Raw genomic sequence first — 17082 nt, 5'->3', positions numbered from 1 at the left:
GCTTGGAGAGTCATCATATACATTTTCACCCTTGCCTTGAGACTGAGGGAGCAATGGTGCAGTGGATTTAGCCAGGAGTTATCCAGGAACTGGAAGGAAGAAGGTAGGTAAGGCTGGCTGGGAATGTAGCCTCAGGCCTTTTCGGTAAAGAATAGACTAGACCCAGGCCCAGACAATGGATGGGCAAGTGAACTCAGAAGGGCAAAGTCCGGGCGGGCAGGGAGGAAGTGCCATAAGGTAAAGTTGGTCAAGTCTAATGTCTACTACAAGGGTTACAAATGGATCCAAAATCCACAGAAACAAGTCCTTGAGGCCAATAAAATTAACCACTGAGACAGAATTGGGCAAAGAAGGTAACTTGCAAACAGGCTAAGACTGGTTTGCCAGAGAGAGAGAGAGGGAGGGGGAGAGAGAGAGGAGAGAGAGAGAGAGAGAGAGAGAGAGAGAGAGAGAGAGAGAGAGAGAGAGAGAGAGAGAGAGAGAGAGAGAGAGAGATTTCTAGAGGTCAGGAACTAGGAGAGACAACTCAGGGACTGGAAAGTGTCCCCAGGACTCTTGCAATTCCTATTCTGCCAAGTCTGGCTCCAGTTAAGGGCAGAAGTAAGAATAAGTGAGACAGAAATAACCGAGGGTCATAAATCCCCACTACACTTGGCATTTATGCCACATCAGCAGCAGGCAGAAGGGACTTGGTGATTCTGTCCTGGGCTCAGAGCTCAGGGCTATGTCACCCCTGCATGGAAATAGAACAGAAGCACCAGCCAGAACCCTTTGACTAGAGGGAATGGGAGCTGGTAGACTGGGGTGAGGAGCTGAAGGGTAAAGAGGTAGAAACTAGGGGAGGTAGGTCTGCCTCAGGCCGCCCTCATTCCAAGCTACGGCTCTCCCATGCACTTCCCTGTCTCTACTTATAAAACCCAACATCTGAGTGTTTTTATCAGAAGTCTGGCATCCCAGCATGCACCTAAAACCTTCCTGTAGTTCATAGGAATAACAAGAACCACCTCATTAGATATTGTGACAATTACTCAGAATATTTTAGAAGCAAGTCTTAGCATGATACCTTCAACATGCAACATGTGCTAAATAAATGAGTGATCAGTGCCATTACTATTATTTAAAAGGAACATAACCTTAAAGATGGAAACTAGAACTCAACGTAGTTAAAATTTGAATTGTTAGTATTTATTGCACAGCCACCACTGCCCAGCAAGGGTTTGGGGTATATCTGTACAGAGGACTAGAATCGACTCTCCTGGACTCCATATGTGTTCATCATTGGAAGCCCTGGACAGGGAGAAGGGCAGGCGTGTAAGGGAAAGGGAATAAAACCAGACAGAGAGATGAAAGGTAAAGGAGAGATTGCTGGTTGTTTGTAGTCATCTCAATCCCAAAGAGTATGGGTACTCTAGACCACTTCATGTAATACTTGTAGAACAGGGCGTGATTTCTTAACCAAGGTCATACCCTATGTTAGTGGCAGACCTGAAATGACACACCACTCTCAAGACACTCTAATTCCCTCTTTTCTGAAAAGCTACCTAAATTTGCTTCTCTTGCAGAAAATGACCAAAAAAAAAAAAAAAAAAGTTTCTCAGCTTTCACAGCAGAAAAATAACTAAGATTTATCCATCCCCAGGGTTGCAAAAGTCTAGACTTCTCTTTTGCAAGCACCCTGTTTTGCTCTCTCAAGAGGCTACTTAAGAACAGAGTAAAGCAATTGGCTCCGGGGAGTAGCTGAGAGAGGCAGAAGACAGGCCTAGGATAAGCCAGAAGTCCAGGCCTAGCAAGAAAGAGGCCTGTCCAGACACGGCTGGGAGCAAGGGCCCATTGTCAGCCTGGGGCTGATCTTTCCACCTTCCAGAAGATGAGTCAATCTGAGAAAGAGAGCCAGCCGAAGCCCATCTTCCCGAAACTTCCAGACAGAGGCTTGATGGTTCATAATTTGGGGGGTAGGAAGAAGAGGAGGAGGAGGGGGACAGCTAAAATGACTCTGTTGCCTAGAAAGCTCAACACTGCCAGGTCCCCTGATGGTGTGGAGTAATCTGGGTCCGCAGGGACGAAGTCTGTGCTTTACCCAATCTTGTCAAATGGGTTTTTTTCCAAACCAAGTGGGTGAGATGCAGAACTATGGCTCTCTCTGCTCAGCACCTCCAAAGTCACTACCTAGTACTACCCGTGATTAAAAATAGCCAAGAGAACATTGTGGCCTAGAAGGACAAGGGAGAACTAGAGGCCACAGCGGATAGTACCTTCCAGATCCTGAGGACAAGGACAGTCTGGAAAGGGGAAGCCACAAGGGGAGACAAGACAACACTCAGTAATTTCAATTTGGTAACTACAAGGAGCAAAGAAAGACCTTCAGCTAGTTGAGAAAAAAGAAAAACAAAGTTCCTACAAAAAAATAATAATAAGAGGGGGGCTGGGAAGGTGGCTCAGTGGTAGGGTGCTTGCCTTGCATGCATGAAGCCCTGGGCTCGATTCCTCAGCACCACATAAGCAAAAAGAAAAAAAAAGCTAGAAGTGGCGCTGTGGCTCAAGTGGTAGAGTGCTAGCCTTGAGCTGAAGAGCTGAGGGACAGCGCCCAGGCCCAGAGTTCAGGCCCTACGACCGGACCCAAATAATAATAATAATAATAATAATAATATTCACAGGCAATGTGGAAGAAAAGACATGACAGCTCTATGGAAAAGCCAATTGTCTATTAGGCAATGGACATCATCCAAGACTTTTAAAGGTTCGATATTTTTTTTGGGGGGGGGGGGTCTGGTTGTGGGGCAAGCGCTCTACCACTGAGCCACCTTCCCAGCCCACAAGGCTCGATATTTTTTCAGCTCCTTTTCAAGTTGATGGGCTGAAATATGACCCTCCCTGGTAACCCCACTTCTTTACTTATCTCCCTGATCAGATCCTTTAGCAATGTTTTCTACTTACCCAGATTGATAAACCCTGGATCACCAAAGCTAACAAATGAGTCAGTTGCTGTGTATACAGGACAGTAGCAAAACAGTGCTCTCCTGAAAAGGTCACAAAGATCGTAGCTCGGAGTCCTTTGAGAGAGGGACTGTGGCACAACTTAGGCCATACTATAGCAAAAAAACCAGTCAGTGCACACACCCTAGATCTCCTGTCTGTGTGTGCTAAAAAAACAAAAAAAAGGCACATTTAGACACCAGAAACCTAACATTTGTCCATTTGTTCATTGCCATGATTTGAAAATTCATTCTTTGAACTAGGTATGGTGCTCATGCCTTTCATCCCAGAATAAAACAAGATGAACATTGTGGCATAGGCCTATAATTCCAGCTATATATAATCCAAGAGTCAGAGACATCTGAAGACTATGGTTCCAGGCATTCCCCAGGCAAACAAGCAAAAGACCCTACCTGAAAAATAAACTAAAATCAACATGAACTAGAGGCATGACTCAAACGATAGAGTGCCAGTCACTTGGCCAGTCAGTATGCAAGTTCCATCAAGGCAGTGATCTGAGCTTATATTTGTCTTTTACTTTCCCACTCCCCATACACACAGGGCCTGACCTGTACCAAGTACGCTCAAGGCATCCAGTGAACACACAGCAGGCTCAGTGGTCCCATCCCATCCTTCCTTTCTCTAATCCTAGAGGTTGTATAAGTGGAGCCTTACCTCTCCATGCCGGGTACAGTAAGTCTCAGGCTTGGTCAGTCCACAGGTGGACGAAGCTCGGAGAAACCGGGTCCTCCCAATGAGCAAGTCCCCAACAGGTGGATAGCAGGCCCCACGGGAGCAAGCGTGTTGGTCACAGAGGAGGCTGGGCAATGCTGAAATCACAGAGGAGTCTTGGAGTAGGAGCCAAAGAGAGGAGGGCCTAGCTGCCTATCCCAGTATCCCTCACGCAAGAGAGATGATGTGTGGAAAACGGGCCCCTCACCTCACTCATGCCCCTGTGCTCTGCTACTAGTAATGAGGCTAGTTTCACACCTTATCAGCCCAGACTTGAAAAGGAGAGGAGGAGCAATACAAGTGACCCTGAAATACGACATCAAGCTGGAGATGCGTACTTGGCTACCAGAACTGGTCTATACCTCTTTAGCCTGTCCACAGCCCAGAGGGCTGAGTCATTTGGGGGGGACACTGAGAGAGGTCTGTGTTATTCTTATTCCTTTGTCAGCAAAGGTGGTCCCACCGATTTTATGAATGTCCAGCTAGAATGTACTGGTAAATTAAGAACTCTGGAACATCTTGAGAGGGAGAAGATGGGAACTAAACTGCACAAAACCTTCAGGAAGTTAAGAAGAAGGCACTGGGGAGCCTTTCCAAGAAAGACTAAATAACAGGTCCTGGTGGATGGGAAGCAATACTCACCAAAATACAGGAGAAGGAGCTGTCTCATCATTAGCCAATGGGATCCTCAGAGAGGATTTTACCTAGGACAGAGCAAAGCAACACGGGTAAAAAAAAAAAAAAATGATACAATCCCCCAGGGAACACCGGCTCCTCTCCTTGTTTCTGAACTTGTTTCTCTCAGCAGTCTCTAGTAAGGGTCATGACTGAGGATATTTCTCCCAGTAGGTATATTTATCTGAAGCCAAAGGCTTAGAAAATGCCAGAGCTCTAGACCTAGAGCCCAGCTGGCATGTATGTCCCAGGATGTCCTGAGAAAACTCCATCCCCTCTCAGACTTCAGCTCATTCTCTGGATTGTATGAGAGGGAAGACTCACACTGCCCACCCCACAGGGTCGTGTGGGCAGTAGGAAGAGGCAGGGCCTTCACTGGAGAAGAGCTATGGGAAGGTCTAAGATTGTATATCTGCCTCAAAGAGAGAGGACTGGTCTTTCTCAGACCAGCAACTACAACTTAGCCCAGCCTTCAGGCCCAAAGGTAAGCAGGTCAAAAGGCTGCCGACCATTGTCAGAGTCTTCAGTATCACCCAGGGCCACATTGAATTGAGTCTTGATGGTGGGACCACAGTTCTGGGCTAAGTAGGTGATGAGGAGTTGAGTGAGCCTGATAGTTTCAAGGACAATGGAAGAGGATTTCATCTGAACTGAGAGCAATGCAAAAATGCCTCTAATTATTGGCAGGGAATCCAAGGGTAGCTCGAAACAGAGATTAAAGAGAAGCTGGGGTTCTGAGAGATGACCTGCCCTCCTCCCCCCCCCCAGCCCCCCAGAAGCATGCTCCATCAAAGCACTGTCTCCTTGTGCTTTGGATTGGAGATTGCTCTGCTCCAAAGTCAGCTACTGGCTCTGTTAACTGAGGTGGAGCTGAGAGGTCAGGTAGGCAGGGGCACAGGAGGATCTGGGGTGAGGTGAGGGGGGCATTCCTGGCACCTTTCTATTTTTAAATCCTAATGCATCAAAAATCATCCCTTCCAATCCCCTCCCCGGAGAGAAAGGAGCCAAGGTTAGGCACAGGGGGCTTGAGGTTGCAGGACCGATGATGGCCTAAGAGAGAAAGCATCCCTGATTTTGATCCAATGCGCTCTGCGCTCCCAGCCCAGGGCACTCTGAGCTGGTCCATTACCCATTTCTCTTGTGCTCACCTCAGACCTGAATCTGCTTTCTTCTAAATTTACTGAGTTGCTTGTGTGAAAAGCAGCAGACATTTTACCCAAGCATTTAGAGGAATCAATCAGGGTTTACAACCAGGCACCCAGAGATACTGTCTTCTCCCCACCCCCACCCCGCCTCACAGGTAACTTACCTGTCCAGTGCTGCCCTCCTTTCTCCAGACTGCCTTTCTGAGAGCTCCTTGGAATGTAGGGGGGTCTCCTCTCTTGGCCCTGGGGTTTTAAACAAGAGCCTGTGGAGACTCCCTGGCTGGGCGTAGCCCACTGCAGGGCGGCCTCAGGAATCTGGCAGCTGCCACGCCCATCTGACGTCACTACTCCTCACCCTTAGGACGGGACTGGGCAAGTGGGTCTGTCCTAGAGACCTGGAAGCAAGCACCACAGTGCCCACCTGCTTGTGGGTGTCTGCAGGAGCTGGACGGGACAGCCATCACTGATCCTTAGACCAGGATTCTTGGGGTGAGGAAGGGCCCTCACCTTGGCTGCAAGCACTGTGCTTGGCATTTCCCAAGACTAATACAGGGGTTCAGCTTGCTTTTGTGTCCAGATCACTACTGATATACCAAGCAGAAGACACACAGTGCCCTGTAGGCACTGTTAGAGCCCCAGACCTGTCATTGTGCCAGGACCCTGGAAAGCACCAGACCCCTCCCAGGGGGGAAAAGTGGAAAATCCCCGCTTCCTGGGGGAATTTAGTGGTGCCTTAAAAGGATCAAGAAGCTCAACTCACCCAAGGGGAAGTTTAAGAGACATGAACAGAGAAAGGCTCCGTGCCTGGCCTTGGGCTCCCTCCGCAGCCCTGGCAGGAAGCCCAGGAACAGGTAACTACTTGTGAGTCACACTGCCCCACCACAGGGAGGGTTGGCTTCGGAGCCCCTCCCTCCCGGGCAGGAATGCCCGCCTGGGGGGCCAGAAAATAGACCTGACCATCTAGGTGGCAGAAGGAAAGGCTGAGCAGAGCTGGACTAATAAAGTCAAGGCAGAGTTCCCCTGGCCCCCTGGCCCCCCCTGCCAGGCCAGAAAACACAGCAAGCTTTGTGTGGGGCGGGCTCCTGCTTAGAGCTCCAGAGCCACTGTAAAATATATGGTAGAAACAGCCCGGGATGGAAAGGGGCTGTTCTAGCACCCCCTTCCCTCCAGGTTGTGTCAGAGGGCTTTGAAAGGGAGACCTCGTCTCTGATTTGGCTGGCCTTGGAGAGCCTACACCTGCATGCTTTTGGAACATTGTTGCCTCAAAGACACCATTGAAAGGCATCCCTTTAATTTCTCCACTCCCATGTGTAAGTGACTTCTAAGCAGCAAGTTCTCTACCATGAAAGGGCTACACAGAGGAATTGGTTAGAGAACCCTGGGTGGGGGGCGGGGGAGAGACATTATTCTGTGGATGAAACTGAGCATGTCTAATTTTCAGGTTCTAATCTAGCACAAGTTCAGGTTAATGGGGGGGAAACTGTAATTAGCAAATGGACGATCAGTTGTCTAGATGTATAATTGAGATTCCAATAAATGTTAGCCTCTTGTTGTCTGTCAGCATTCCAGTGAAATCTTCCTTAACTCAGCAGCGTCCCTTCATCAGACCCTGTGGCCTGTGGAGAACAGAAACAGAAGAGCCCCTGCCCCAGCCCAGCAAGCACACTGCCCAGAGAAGAGTCACCTCTGACTCCTATGCATTTTAAACCCTTCTACCTTGGTCTCTTTCTCTCCATCCCTACCCCCCAATTCCCTGAATTTAAGACTTTAGGAAATTTTCATCTTCTGCCCATCACCAGAGGATGTGACAAAGAGCTCACTAATAATTAGCTCAGCCAAAGAGGGCAGGTGTTGCAATCTCCATTCCTAAGTGGGGGAGGGGGAGGGCAGGTCTCACCTGAAGTGGGTGAGGCCCTTTAACCCCCCCAACCCCCCCCATTCCACTTTCTGAGGCCAGGAGCTCAGGTAAATATGCATTTGCTGTGTGAGACTGCACAAGCTGGGGCAGGTTCCAGCATGGTTTGGCTTCATAGGAAGGAAGCCCTCAGTTACTCTTCTTGGGCCTCCTACACACTCCCAAGCAAACTTCTGGAAGTTGTTTATTCCGACCTCCAAGAATAGCCCCACTCTTCAGAAGCAGCACCCCTTCCCAAGTTCAAAATCAGACCCTTCAGAAGCAGGGAGCAGGGTGCTGACGCAAGCCCAGTGTGTTCAAAGATAGAGGCCAAGGATCAGTTAGTGTCTGACTAAAGCTAACAAGGAGGGAGCTGGGGACATGGCCCATATACCCTCTGGGTACCCTTTTCCTTTTCCCCAGGTAGCCTCTCTCCTGCTTCAAAGTTCTCATCTCCCCTGAGCCTCGGCTTCTTACTTAGGAATGAAGTCAGGAGTCATTCTCCACTCTTGTTTTTATTGCAGCCACACCAACAGACCAGCAAATTGTATTAGTTCTCCTCCCTTCCACAAGTAACCAGAATTCACTTCTAACCTCCTGGCTGAGCTGCTCTGCCCTGAATTTCTGCTACCGCCTCCCCATTGGTCTCCAGTCAAAGCCAAACACAACAGTTTTCTCCCCTCTGCTCAGAAACCCTGTGTGAGCTCCCCACCTTTCTCAGAGCTAAAGCCACAGGGTGGTAGACAGAGAGTCTGGGAGGCCTAAAGGGCCAGAAGCACCCCACATGCTTCTCTTCCTCTACTGCTTCTCCTCCTTGCTGTTACACCAAAACCAGAGGCCTGTTTCTACCTCAGGGCCTTGTTCTAGCTGATCCTTTAGCTTAGAACGCTCATGCTCTGGACATCTGCAAAGCTCTCTCTTGCGCACTCTCTCTTCTTTCTGGATCCTAATTTCTCTATGACCATTCTGTTTGACATTATAACCAGCTTTCCTACCTCATGTTGGATGCACCCTCTAGCACACCCGACCATCCCATCTACCCTACACTAATGTTTAATGTTTTTGGCAACAAAAAATTAACCTACATGATTTACCTATTTATCATGCTTATTTTCCATCTTCTCTGACTAGGATGTAAGGTCCAAAGAGCCAGGGATTATCCTCTATTTTATTCATTCTTGTTTTCCAAGTGCCTAGCACATAGTAGGTGTGCACTATTTGTAGAATGAAGGGATTCACTCTGGAGTGTACATTATATCACTTAGGAGTCTCCTATACCTTTTTGCCCAGCTACCTTCCTCAAAGAGGACAGCCCAAGCTGGGCTTTTGGTTGTCAAGATGGATTGCTAACTAGATAACTTCTACATCAGTCCACTACAATAGAGTCTTTCTTTTGAGGTTTCTTCTCCAGATCACTGAAATATCACCATATTAATATAGGTGTATGTTCTTTTTGCCTGTTTATCAGTCACTCCAGACACTGTTCCTGCTAAGTGTGGGGGTGGCATTAGAAACCGTCTCCATTATCCATCTGCCAGGCTCAAACTAAGCAAGTCACCAAGAGAGATCAGCCAAGATCTGATCAATGAGTAATCAGGTGATAGAGAGCAAGGGAGAGAGGAAGAAGAAAGGGAGAGAAGAGATTAAAAGATGAAGACAGGGTCTAATCCAGGCTACGACACTGAGGCATGGAAGGACGGGGCACCCAGTGACTCAGGTACAAGTACCACTGAACAGAATGAGTCATGACTGAGTCTTTGTCTGTGGGACAAGGGTGGGTTCCAGCAATAACCCCAGGATATGTTCCCTGTGATTTAATGCTGGCGTGGCCCTTTACTGCAACCATCCAGACAACTGGTCACCTTTGCTGTGTCCCTCACCAGGATCCAGAGAGAAAAGGCAGACCTTCCACAGGCACTGACGGGAGCCATCCACAGGTAGGAGCCCGCAGCAAGCAGGGAAGAACCTGGAGCTGCCAATCATGGAGGACACACACTTTTCTTTCCATTTAACCTGCCCAACCTGAATGGCTGCCTAGCAGAAAGCCACGCACACTAGGCTGGGCCTGAGGTCTTGGGGAACTTGGGCAGCTGGCCTAAAATAACTGCAGATAACATTTACTGCTGTGCCCAGGTACCATTCTCAGCCCTTTCCGTGTATTAACTCATGTAACGCCAACACGTGGCCGTCCTGATTTCACAGATGAAGAAAATGAAGCCCATTTTCAATAACTTGGTCCCATCTAGTAAACTTTGACTTCAGCTGGATCAATTAGTTCCAGTACTCATGTCCTTAGCCATACTTAATGCCACCTCTCTCTCCTAAATACCCACCCTCACGAAACCTTGAACAGAGTCCACTGTACTCTAGACTTTATGTCTCTCAAGCCTGGTCAAGACCCAGTAGCTTAAAACATTTCTTTGTGCCCTTGTTCTAATCCTTGGAGTACTCATATTAGCCAGGGTTCCAGAGGTGACAATGCGGCTATGGAAACATCCAGAATAGACACTGTGAGGTGTCTCCTCCTGGGTTTTCCATATTCACAAGTCCTCTTGTGTGGCCACCAATGGACAAGGTACCTCCCTTCAGAGGCTTAAGCACATGCCCACACAGGTCCCCCCCCATAAACCCTCACATAAACCAGAAGCTTCTCTGAGTGAGCATGCAAGGAGGGGAGGGATGACAGAGAAAGGGGCTAGGCAAGCATCAGGGGTAAGCTGACAAGGTCAATGCAATGATAAGAAGGTGAGGGTTAGAGGTGTGGCTAAAATGGAACAGCACCAGCCAATGAGCAAAAGTAAACATCAGCAAGTTCAAGGCTAAGTCTCAGACAAAGAAAAAGAGAGGATGGGGCTGGGAAGGTGGCTCAGTGGTAGAGCGCATGCCTTGAGCTGAAGAGCTGAGGGACAGCGCCCAAGTCCAGAGTTCAGGCCCCATGACTGGACCCCCCCCCCAAAAAAAGAGAGGAGGACACATTCTGCCTCAACCAAGAATGGGGTCTGGACTCTGAGCTCTGGGTCAGGCTCACCTTGGAGCATCTACTCTTCCTGTTTTGCCTCTCAGAAAAGGCATGGCCCAGTGCAGCCCACAGCTAGGAGAAACTGTATGCTGGCAGAGGCTGACTAGCTCCCAGAGAAAAGGGAGACATAGATGGAGACCTCTGCCGCTTCCCTTCCTCCCAGATTCCTAATCCTCCTCCAGAAGACAGGCTCCCTCCTCTACAGGCTTCTACCTCTACTCTATTCAGCCCCGTCTCTTGGGAACTAAGTCCAGACTGTGAACTTTGTCCATGGATTTGCCATGTGGAGCAGGCTGTGTGGCCACCAAGAGAAACCTTTAAAGGAATAACATGCCACCACTCTGGCCATACAGAGAGGGAACAGAGGCATTGCTGAGAGTAAGATCCACTCCCCGTGATACCAGAGGGCTGCCCCATGGGACTTCAAGACTCTAAGTGTGATGCATGAGAGGAGTCCACTAGGGAGACAAACTAAATCTCCTAAAACTCAAACTGGCATTTTTGGGGGAGGAAGGGGGCCCCAGCCTGGAAAAATAAGCACTTTGTGGTTTGAGAAAGTAACAAGGCATGTCTGCCTACCTGTCAGGAATCAGCAGCATCTAAAAATCTTTTAATCAGCATTCTGTGCAGCAGCTGTAGCTATGCAGGGGTGTGTGTGTGTGTGGATGTAACCAGCTCTGTGATACTTCAACAGAAGTATAAACCTGAGAAAGTTTGGGGCTGGGGGGGAATGAGGCACACACACACACACACACACACACACACACACACACACACACACACACACACACACACACACACACACACACACACACACACACACACACACACACACACACACACACACACACACACACACACACACACACACACACACACACACATCTTAAGCAAGTCTGGGCTCACTTTCATCATCTGAGAATAAAGAAGATGGATTCTACCTCAAATGCTAAGGCCAGGCAAGGCCTTACCCAGAGAGTATATTTTGCACACAGGTAGGGACATGCATGAGTGGGAAACAGAAGTCCCTCCAGCTTCTGCATGCTCTCCTCTTAGTTAAAGCCTAGAATTTAGGGTAAGAAACACTCACTGTTGGGATGACTTTGGACACCTCCTGGTCACCTCTGGAAGCCCCATTTCTGCAGGGAGAAGCATGACAAATCTACCTCATGGAGTCTGTGGAGATTGAGGACAGCAATGCATACATAATTCTCTTGGCAAAGTGCCTGTCTAAGTGGTTTCTCTACAGAGGGTGTCTCTCCACATGAGCCCCTCTCTCTCTCTCTCTCTCTCTCTCTCTCTCTCTCTCTCTCTCTCTCTCTCTCTCTCTCTCTCTCTCTCTTTCTCTCTCTCTCACATACACACACACACACACACACACACACACACACACACACACACAGGTGTTGGGAGCTGGGATCAGCAGTCTGCAGTGGTTAGCAAGAAGTAAATAGCAATGCTTTGCAGATGTTTCATGACTCCTCTGGCAGGCAGTGAGCTGGGTTGGGCGGCTCCCCAAGGGGAGCCCCAGGCTCCAAATTGAGGAGCTGTGCTTTGTGTATTCTACCCTAGTCCTTAGGGGCTGAAACTTCACAGAAGCCATGACTGGGCCAGGAGGGAGGAGAGACACTCTGGGAGTAGGGCTATGCTTCTGGCCTGCCTGGACAGGAAAGGACAAAGGGGAGGGGCAGGGGAGGAATATTTACAAACACAGAGGACCAAAGGGCAAAGGAACACATGTAAAAGTGACAGGCATTTTGTTTTATGGCTTTCAAGAGACAGTAAGAACAGCTACCAAGGGAGGTGACTTATCCCTATAATCTTAGCTACTTAGGAGGATTTTGGTTTGATATCAGCCTGGGCAAAAAATGTGAGACTAGCTGAAAAATAATTAAAGCAAAAAGGGCGGAGGGCTCAGCTCAAATGGCAGAGCATCTCTCTAGAGACTCAGTACCTGAGTAAGCTCTACTGCTACAGAGAAGGAGGGAAGGAGGAAGGAAGGAAGGAAGGAAGGAAGGAAGGAAGGAAGGAAGGAAGGAAGGAAGGAAGGAAGGAAGGAAGGAAGGAATAGAAGAGAGAGAGAGAGAGAGAGAGAGAGAGAGAGAGAGAGAGAGAGAGAGAGAGAGAGAGAGAGAGAGAGAGAGAGAGAGAGAAGAACCAGACTATAATACCTTATAGAACTGGAATCAAAACTAGTCTGTGTGCAAATTTCAGCTGAACTCACACATGCCCAGCACTTTGGGCAGCAGAGAAAGGCCTTTTTCTTTTATTTCTTTGAGGCCTTTACAGTCACTCTCCCATGGACAGGATGATTAGTCTCTACCTAGTGTAATTCTTTTTTTTTTTTTTAATTGTATTTTATTTTATTTGAGAACATACTGTACAGAGGGGCAACAATTACATGGGCAGGATAATGCATACATTTCTTACCAAGCATTGCAGCCTCCTCCTTTACCTAGTGTAATTCTTTCCCCTTGAAAAACAATTCAAAATAGATCTCCTTCTGATCTAAAATACTGATTAAAAGATTCTTATAGCCTGGCACCAGTGGCTCACACCTGTAATCCTAGCTACTCAAGAAGCTGAGAACTGAAATCATAGTTCAAAGCCTGCTGGGTCAGGAAAGTCCCTAAGACACTTATCTCCAATTAACCACCAAAAAACTGGAAGCAGAGCTGTGTGGCTCAAGTGGTAGCATGCTAGGAACAGTGGCCAGACCCTGAATTCAAACTCCAGGACCAGTACATGAAAAAAATTATCAAAAAAAAAACTTCTGGAAGTGTTTATGAGATGCTGTTGATTGTGTATATAAGAAAGGGAGATAAATCAATATAAAAATCAACTTAAGCCCGGCATTGGTGGGTCACGTCGGTAATCCTACCTACTTAGGAGGCTGAGACCTGAGGATTGCAATTCAAAGCCAGCCTGGGCAGGAAAGTCTGTGAGACGCTTATCTCCAATCAACCACTCCAAAACTGGAAGTGGAACTGTGGCTCAAAGTGGTAGAGCACTAGCCTTGAGCAAAGAGAGTTCAGGGATGGTGCCCAGGCCCTGAGTTCAAGTGCCATGACTGACAGTAAACAAAAAACAAACAAAAAAATCAACTCTAAAGTACTCACAGAATAAATAGAAGAAACCATCCAAAAGTTAACATTTCCCATCTCTTTATGCACCTCTGTGTCCTCTCCGTTTCTGCAGTGAACTTATTTTGGTAGAACGATCAGTAAGAGTGAAGCATCAGCTCCAGGGTGAGGAACCTGTGTCTGGGATAAGTCAGCTTTGATGTTCCTCCCCAGCCTTACTCTGAGCCTCTTTGTACTGAACCTCCAGACTGCCGGAGCTTTGCTCTGAGTTGCAGATCTTCTAAGATGTGAATTTCCATTCTTATGAAGTACTGTTCCCAGGGATTGGTAGAGGCGTAACAACACAAGAGCAGTTCTTCATAAATACACGCACCAGTGACCCTGGTCAGTGACCCTTGCAGAAGCAAGAAGACAGGAAAGGAGGGAGAATTGTAGACGTGACCAGTAACTACCAGGGCCTTAGCTTCCTGCTTTGTAACTGCTTATATAGCATAGAGCTGACCACAGAGAGTCAATTTTCTTTCATTTATATTGGGAGAGAAAGAAGTAAAGACAGCTAAAATCACTACTCTCACCCAAAGTTGACTCTCCCATGCAGTTGTCTCAGGATAATGCCACCTGATCCTTGTTTTGTGCCTTTTGCTCACTCAGAAAACTGTACCCCTAGTAACTCACTTTGTTCATTTACATATGTGTATATACGTTTGTGGCTGTGATGTTATACATTTCTAGCTCACATATGAACACTATTCCCAATGTAAGACCAGAAGCTCCCTGTAATTCCAACTGCTGCACAAATCATGGGAATCCCAATTAAAACTCAATCTCAGATAAACAATGAACACTGTGGTAGAATATTGCAGGCCCCAATTATTACATAGGACATACTTTGTGCTAACTTATTATTCATTGATTATTTGAAATTCCAATTTTACTGGACTGCCTATCTTTTTCTTTGCTAAGTCCAGCAGCATTGCTTGTAGTAGCAAAGCTAATGTTCTAGGCAGTAACGTGTTGTGGCAATAAATAAACCATAAAATTTCAGCAGCTTAACACAATAACGGCTTAGGTGCTGCTCACACAAACTAACATGTCAGATAATGGTGAGGGAGGGTTCTTCTGCTCCACTCCAGGAACTCTGTTGTCTGATAGCTACCCCAATCAGAATACAGAACCTTAAAAAGTCACAGCAGCAAAATTAGAGAAGACAGGAGGAACTTTCCCCACTAATTCCATGTTTCAGCCCAGAAATGACAATGGCACACAGCCCACTGGCCACCACCATTCCTAATGCCCCTGAGTAATCTTCCTCTGTGTTGAGAACATCTAGCATCATCCATCACCGTCAGTATATGATTAAATCAAAATTTAATGGCAGATCTAGAAGCTTCCAAAGTCTATTTCCACTATAATATCTGGCCTCCCAAAATTGAAGCAATTTATTTTCCTGAAAGAATATGTAATATTGAAGAATTTGTAGAATGAACTGCCTTAAAGAAAATGGTAAATTGTGCTGGGGTGTAGGTCAAGTGGTAGAGTATGTACTTAGCAAGTGTAAACACATGAGTTCAAACCCCAGTACCTCTATCACTACCACCACCAGAAGAGGACACAAATAAGAAAAGTGGTTCTGGTGAGTATTCCAAACCTAGATCACTTCTTGCTTCTGAAAAGTCCTAAAAACAGACAACAAGACCTTTGTGAATCACAGCCAGAAATAAAACAGTCCTATATGCCACCTCAGTTTCTAAAAGAGAAACTATTGAGGGTAAATTTTCAGAGAAGATTCTGACATTTTTTTATTTGACCAGGACTTTAACTCCCAAAGTTCCATGTTCTAGGAAACCCTTTAGTCGCAGGAAAACCGGAACTGTTGGTCACTCTAGTTTTCCACCATATTCCCTCTTAGATAGCTCTTGAAAAAGTCACTTCTAGTGGCTAAATAAACCCTGCATAGACACACTATCACTCAGGGTAGGCTCTGAGGGCCTTATGCCTGAATACAGGCTCTTGCTGCTCTACCAGAATGGGTTCACATTCTTGCTTCTGGGGCCATGAGCATTCCCGCTGACATGTAACAGACCTCCAAAAATAATGAGCAGACAGTGGAGCTGTGGCTCAAGTGGTACAGCACCAGCCTTGAATGAAAAGCCCTGAATTCAAGCCTCAGCACCCTCACACAAATAGAAGGAAAAAAAAAGAATCCATGACAAGATTGAGCTAAAATAATGCTATACAAGAAACAATTATTTAAAGAAACCCAGCGGGAAATCCTTCGACAAATACATGTCTTTTACAATATTGCTCTATATAACTCACTGCTTTAAATGTTTTGTCAGCTTAGACTTTTATATATCAAATTGTATTAGATTAAAATGGCTACCAAAAAGAACTATATATGTGCCAAAACATATGAGCCAAAACCTTGACATTCCAGACATGAGACTGGAAGTTAATTCAAAAAGCACTCTAGTACTTTCTTTGGAGTCTTATACTTAAGGCTTCATAGGACTTTATAGTTCAGGGACATTATAATTCAGCAGATGGAACACCTGTTTATGGGTCTCTTGACTCCAACAGAAAAGTTTACACAAATTGTCTAGCCTTAGCCTATGCTTCTCTGTTACTTGAACAAAAGTAAGTGGACAATACTGGAAATTGTCAAAAACCAGATATAAAAAAGATGAAGTGATTTACTAAAAGTCACATGGACAATTAATTAATGGATGCCCAGGACACTGGGGTCAGATCTCTGGACCCTACATCTAGTCTTTCCACAGCTCTGTTCAGCCACCAAACATTTCGTGATTGAAAATGAACAAGCATCTTCTTCTACTTTGCCAATAAAATGGAATTATTGTGCTTTGTAGAATGTTATCAACTAAAGATTTCAATTATTACTGTATTTTATGTGGTTTTTTGTTACTTTTATATTTATTTTTCCTATTAACATGAATTTAATAGTTTTAACTTAGCTAATGACACCTCTGTGAACTCTAGTGGCAAAAATGACTAGAATATAGAATATTGTAACAAAACACCTTGCGAACAACAAAAGTAATAATGGAAGAGAAATTCAAGAGTTGTTTAAAATTGTTAATTTTTTTTAATCCCCTATAACAATTTTTGAATCCTTGTCTGAATTTAGTGATCAATGTTACTCTGTCATTCCTTCTTTTGGGGTACTTGTTAGTGTTTTACGTGTTTTTAATCATTTAAGTTTTTATTTATTACAATTTTTTACAGTTAAGCCAGGGGCCAGTCCCTCTTGCTTGTAATTCTATCATCTCAGGAAGATGAGATCTTAGGATTCCAGTTTGAAGCCTGCCCAGACAATTATCCAGCAAAAAGCTGGAACTGGATCTGTGGCTAGAGTGGTAGATTACTGTCCCTGAGCAAAAAAAGCTAACGGACAGTACTCAGTTCTGAGTTCAAGCTTAGAACGGGCACATAAACACAAAAATACTGGCCTTGAGGCCTTTTAAAAAACCTGGTGAAAACAGTGCATGGGAATAAAACTCTCCCAAAGGAAAAAAAAAAAACTGAGAAGGTCCTGGATGA

The 17082-nt window shown here is 46.2% G+C and overlaps 1 protein-coding gene across 4 annotated transcripts in view; it reads right to left on the bottom strand.

The window, feature by feature from the left end:
* Lamb3 (laminin subunit beta 3) overlaps window positions 1-17082 on the bottom strand; it is a 59239-nt gene that overhangs the window by 33687 nt on the left and 8470 nt on the right. For 2 of the 4 annotated variants that reach the window (XM_070041587.1, XM_070041591.1), the window contains 3 exons: window positions 5690-5768; window positions 4348-4409; window positions 3649-3803 (listed from right to left, as the gene is read on the bottom strand). In XM_070041587.1, coding sequence (XP_069897688.1) covers window positions 3649-3803; window positions 4348-4378 — 186 coding nt within the window. In that variant the 5' untranslated portion in view covers window positions 4379-4409; window positions 5690-5768. Of the gene's footprint in view, window positions 1-3648; window positions 3804-4347; window positions 4410-5689; window positions 6086-6285; window positions 6347-17082 lie in introns of those variants that run through there. The other 2 variants (XM_070041590.1, XM_070041588.1) reach the window with 2 other exon arrangements.

This window comes from Dipodomys merriami, unplaced genomic scaffold (genome assembly GCF_024711535.1).
Source record: "Dipodomys merriami isolate MVZ:Mamm:240054 unplaced genomic scaffold, mDipMer1.0.p SCAF_31, whole genome shotgun sequence".
Lineage (NCBI taxonomy): Eukaryota > Metazoa > Chordata > Mammalia > Rodentia > Heteromyidae > Dipodomys > Dipodomys merriami.
The sequence above is the reverse complement of the archived record's forward strand: the minus strand, read 5'-3'. Positions and strand labels throughout refer to the sequence as shown.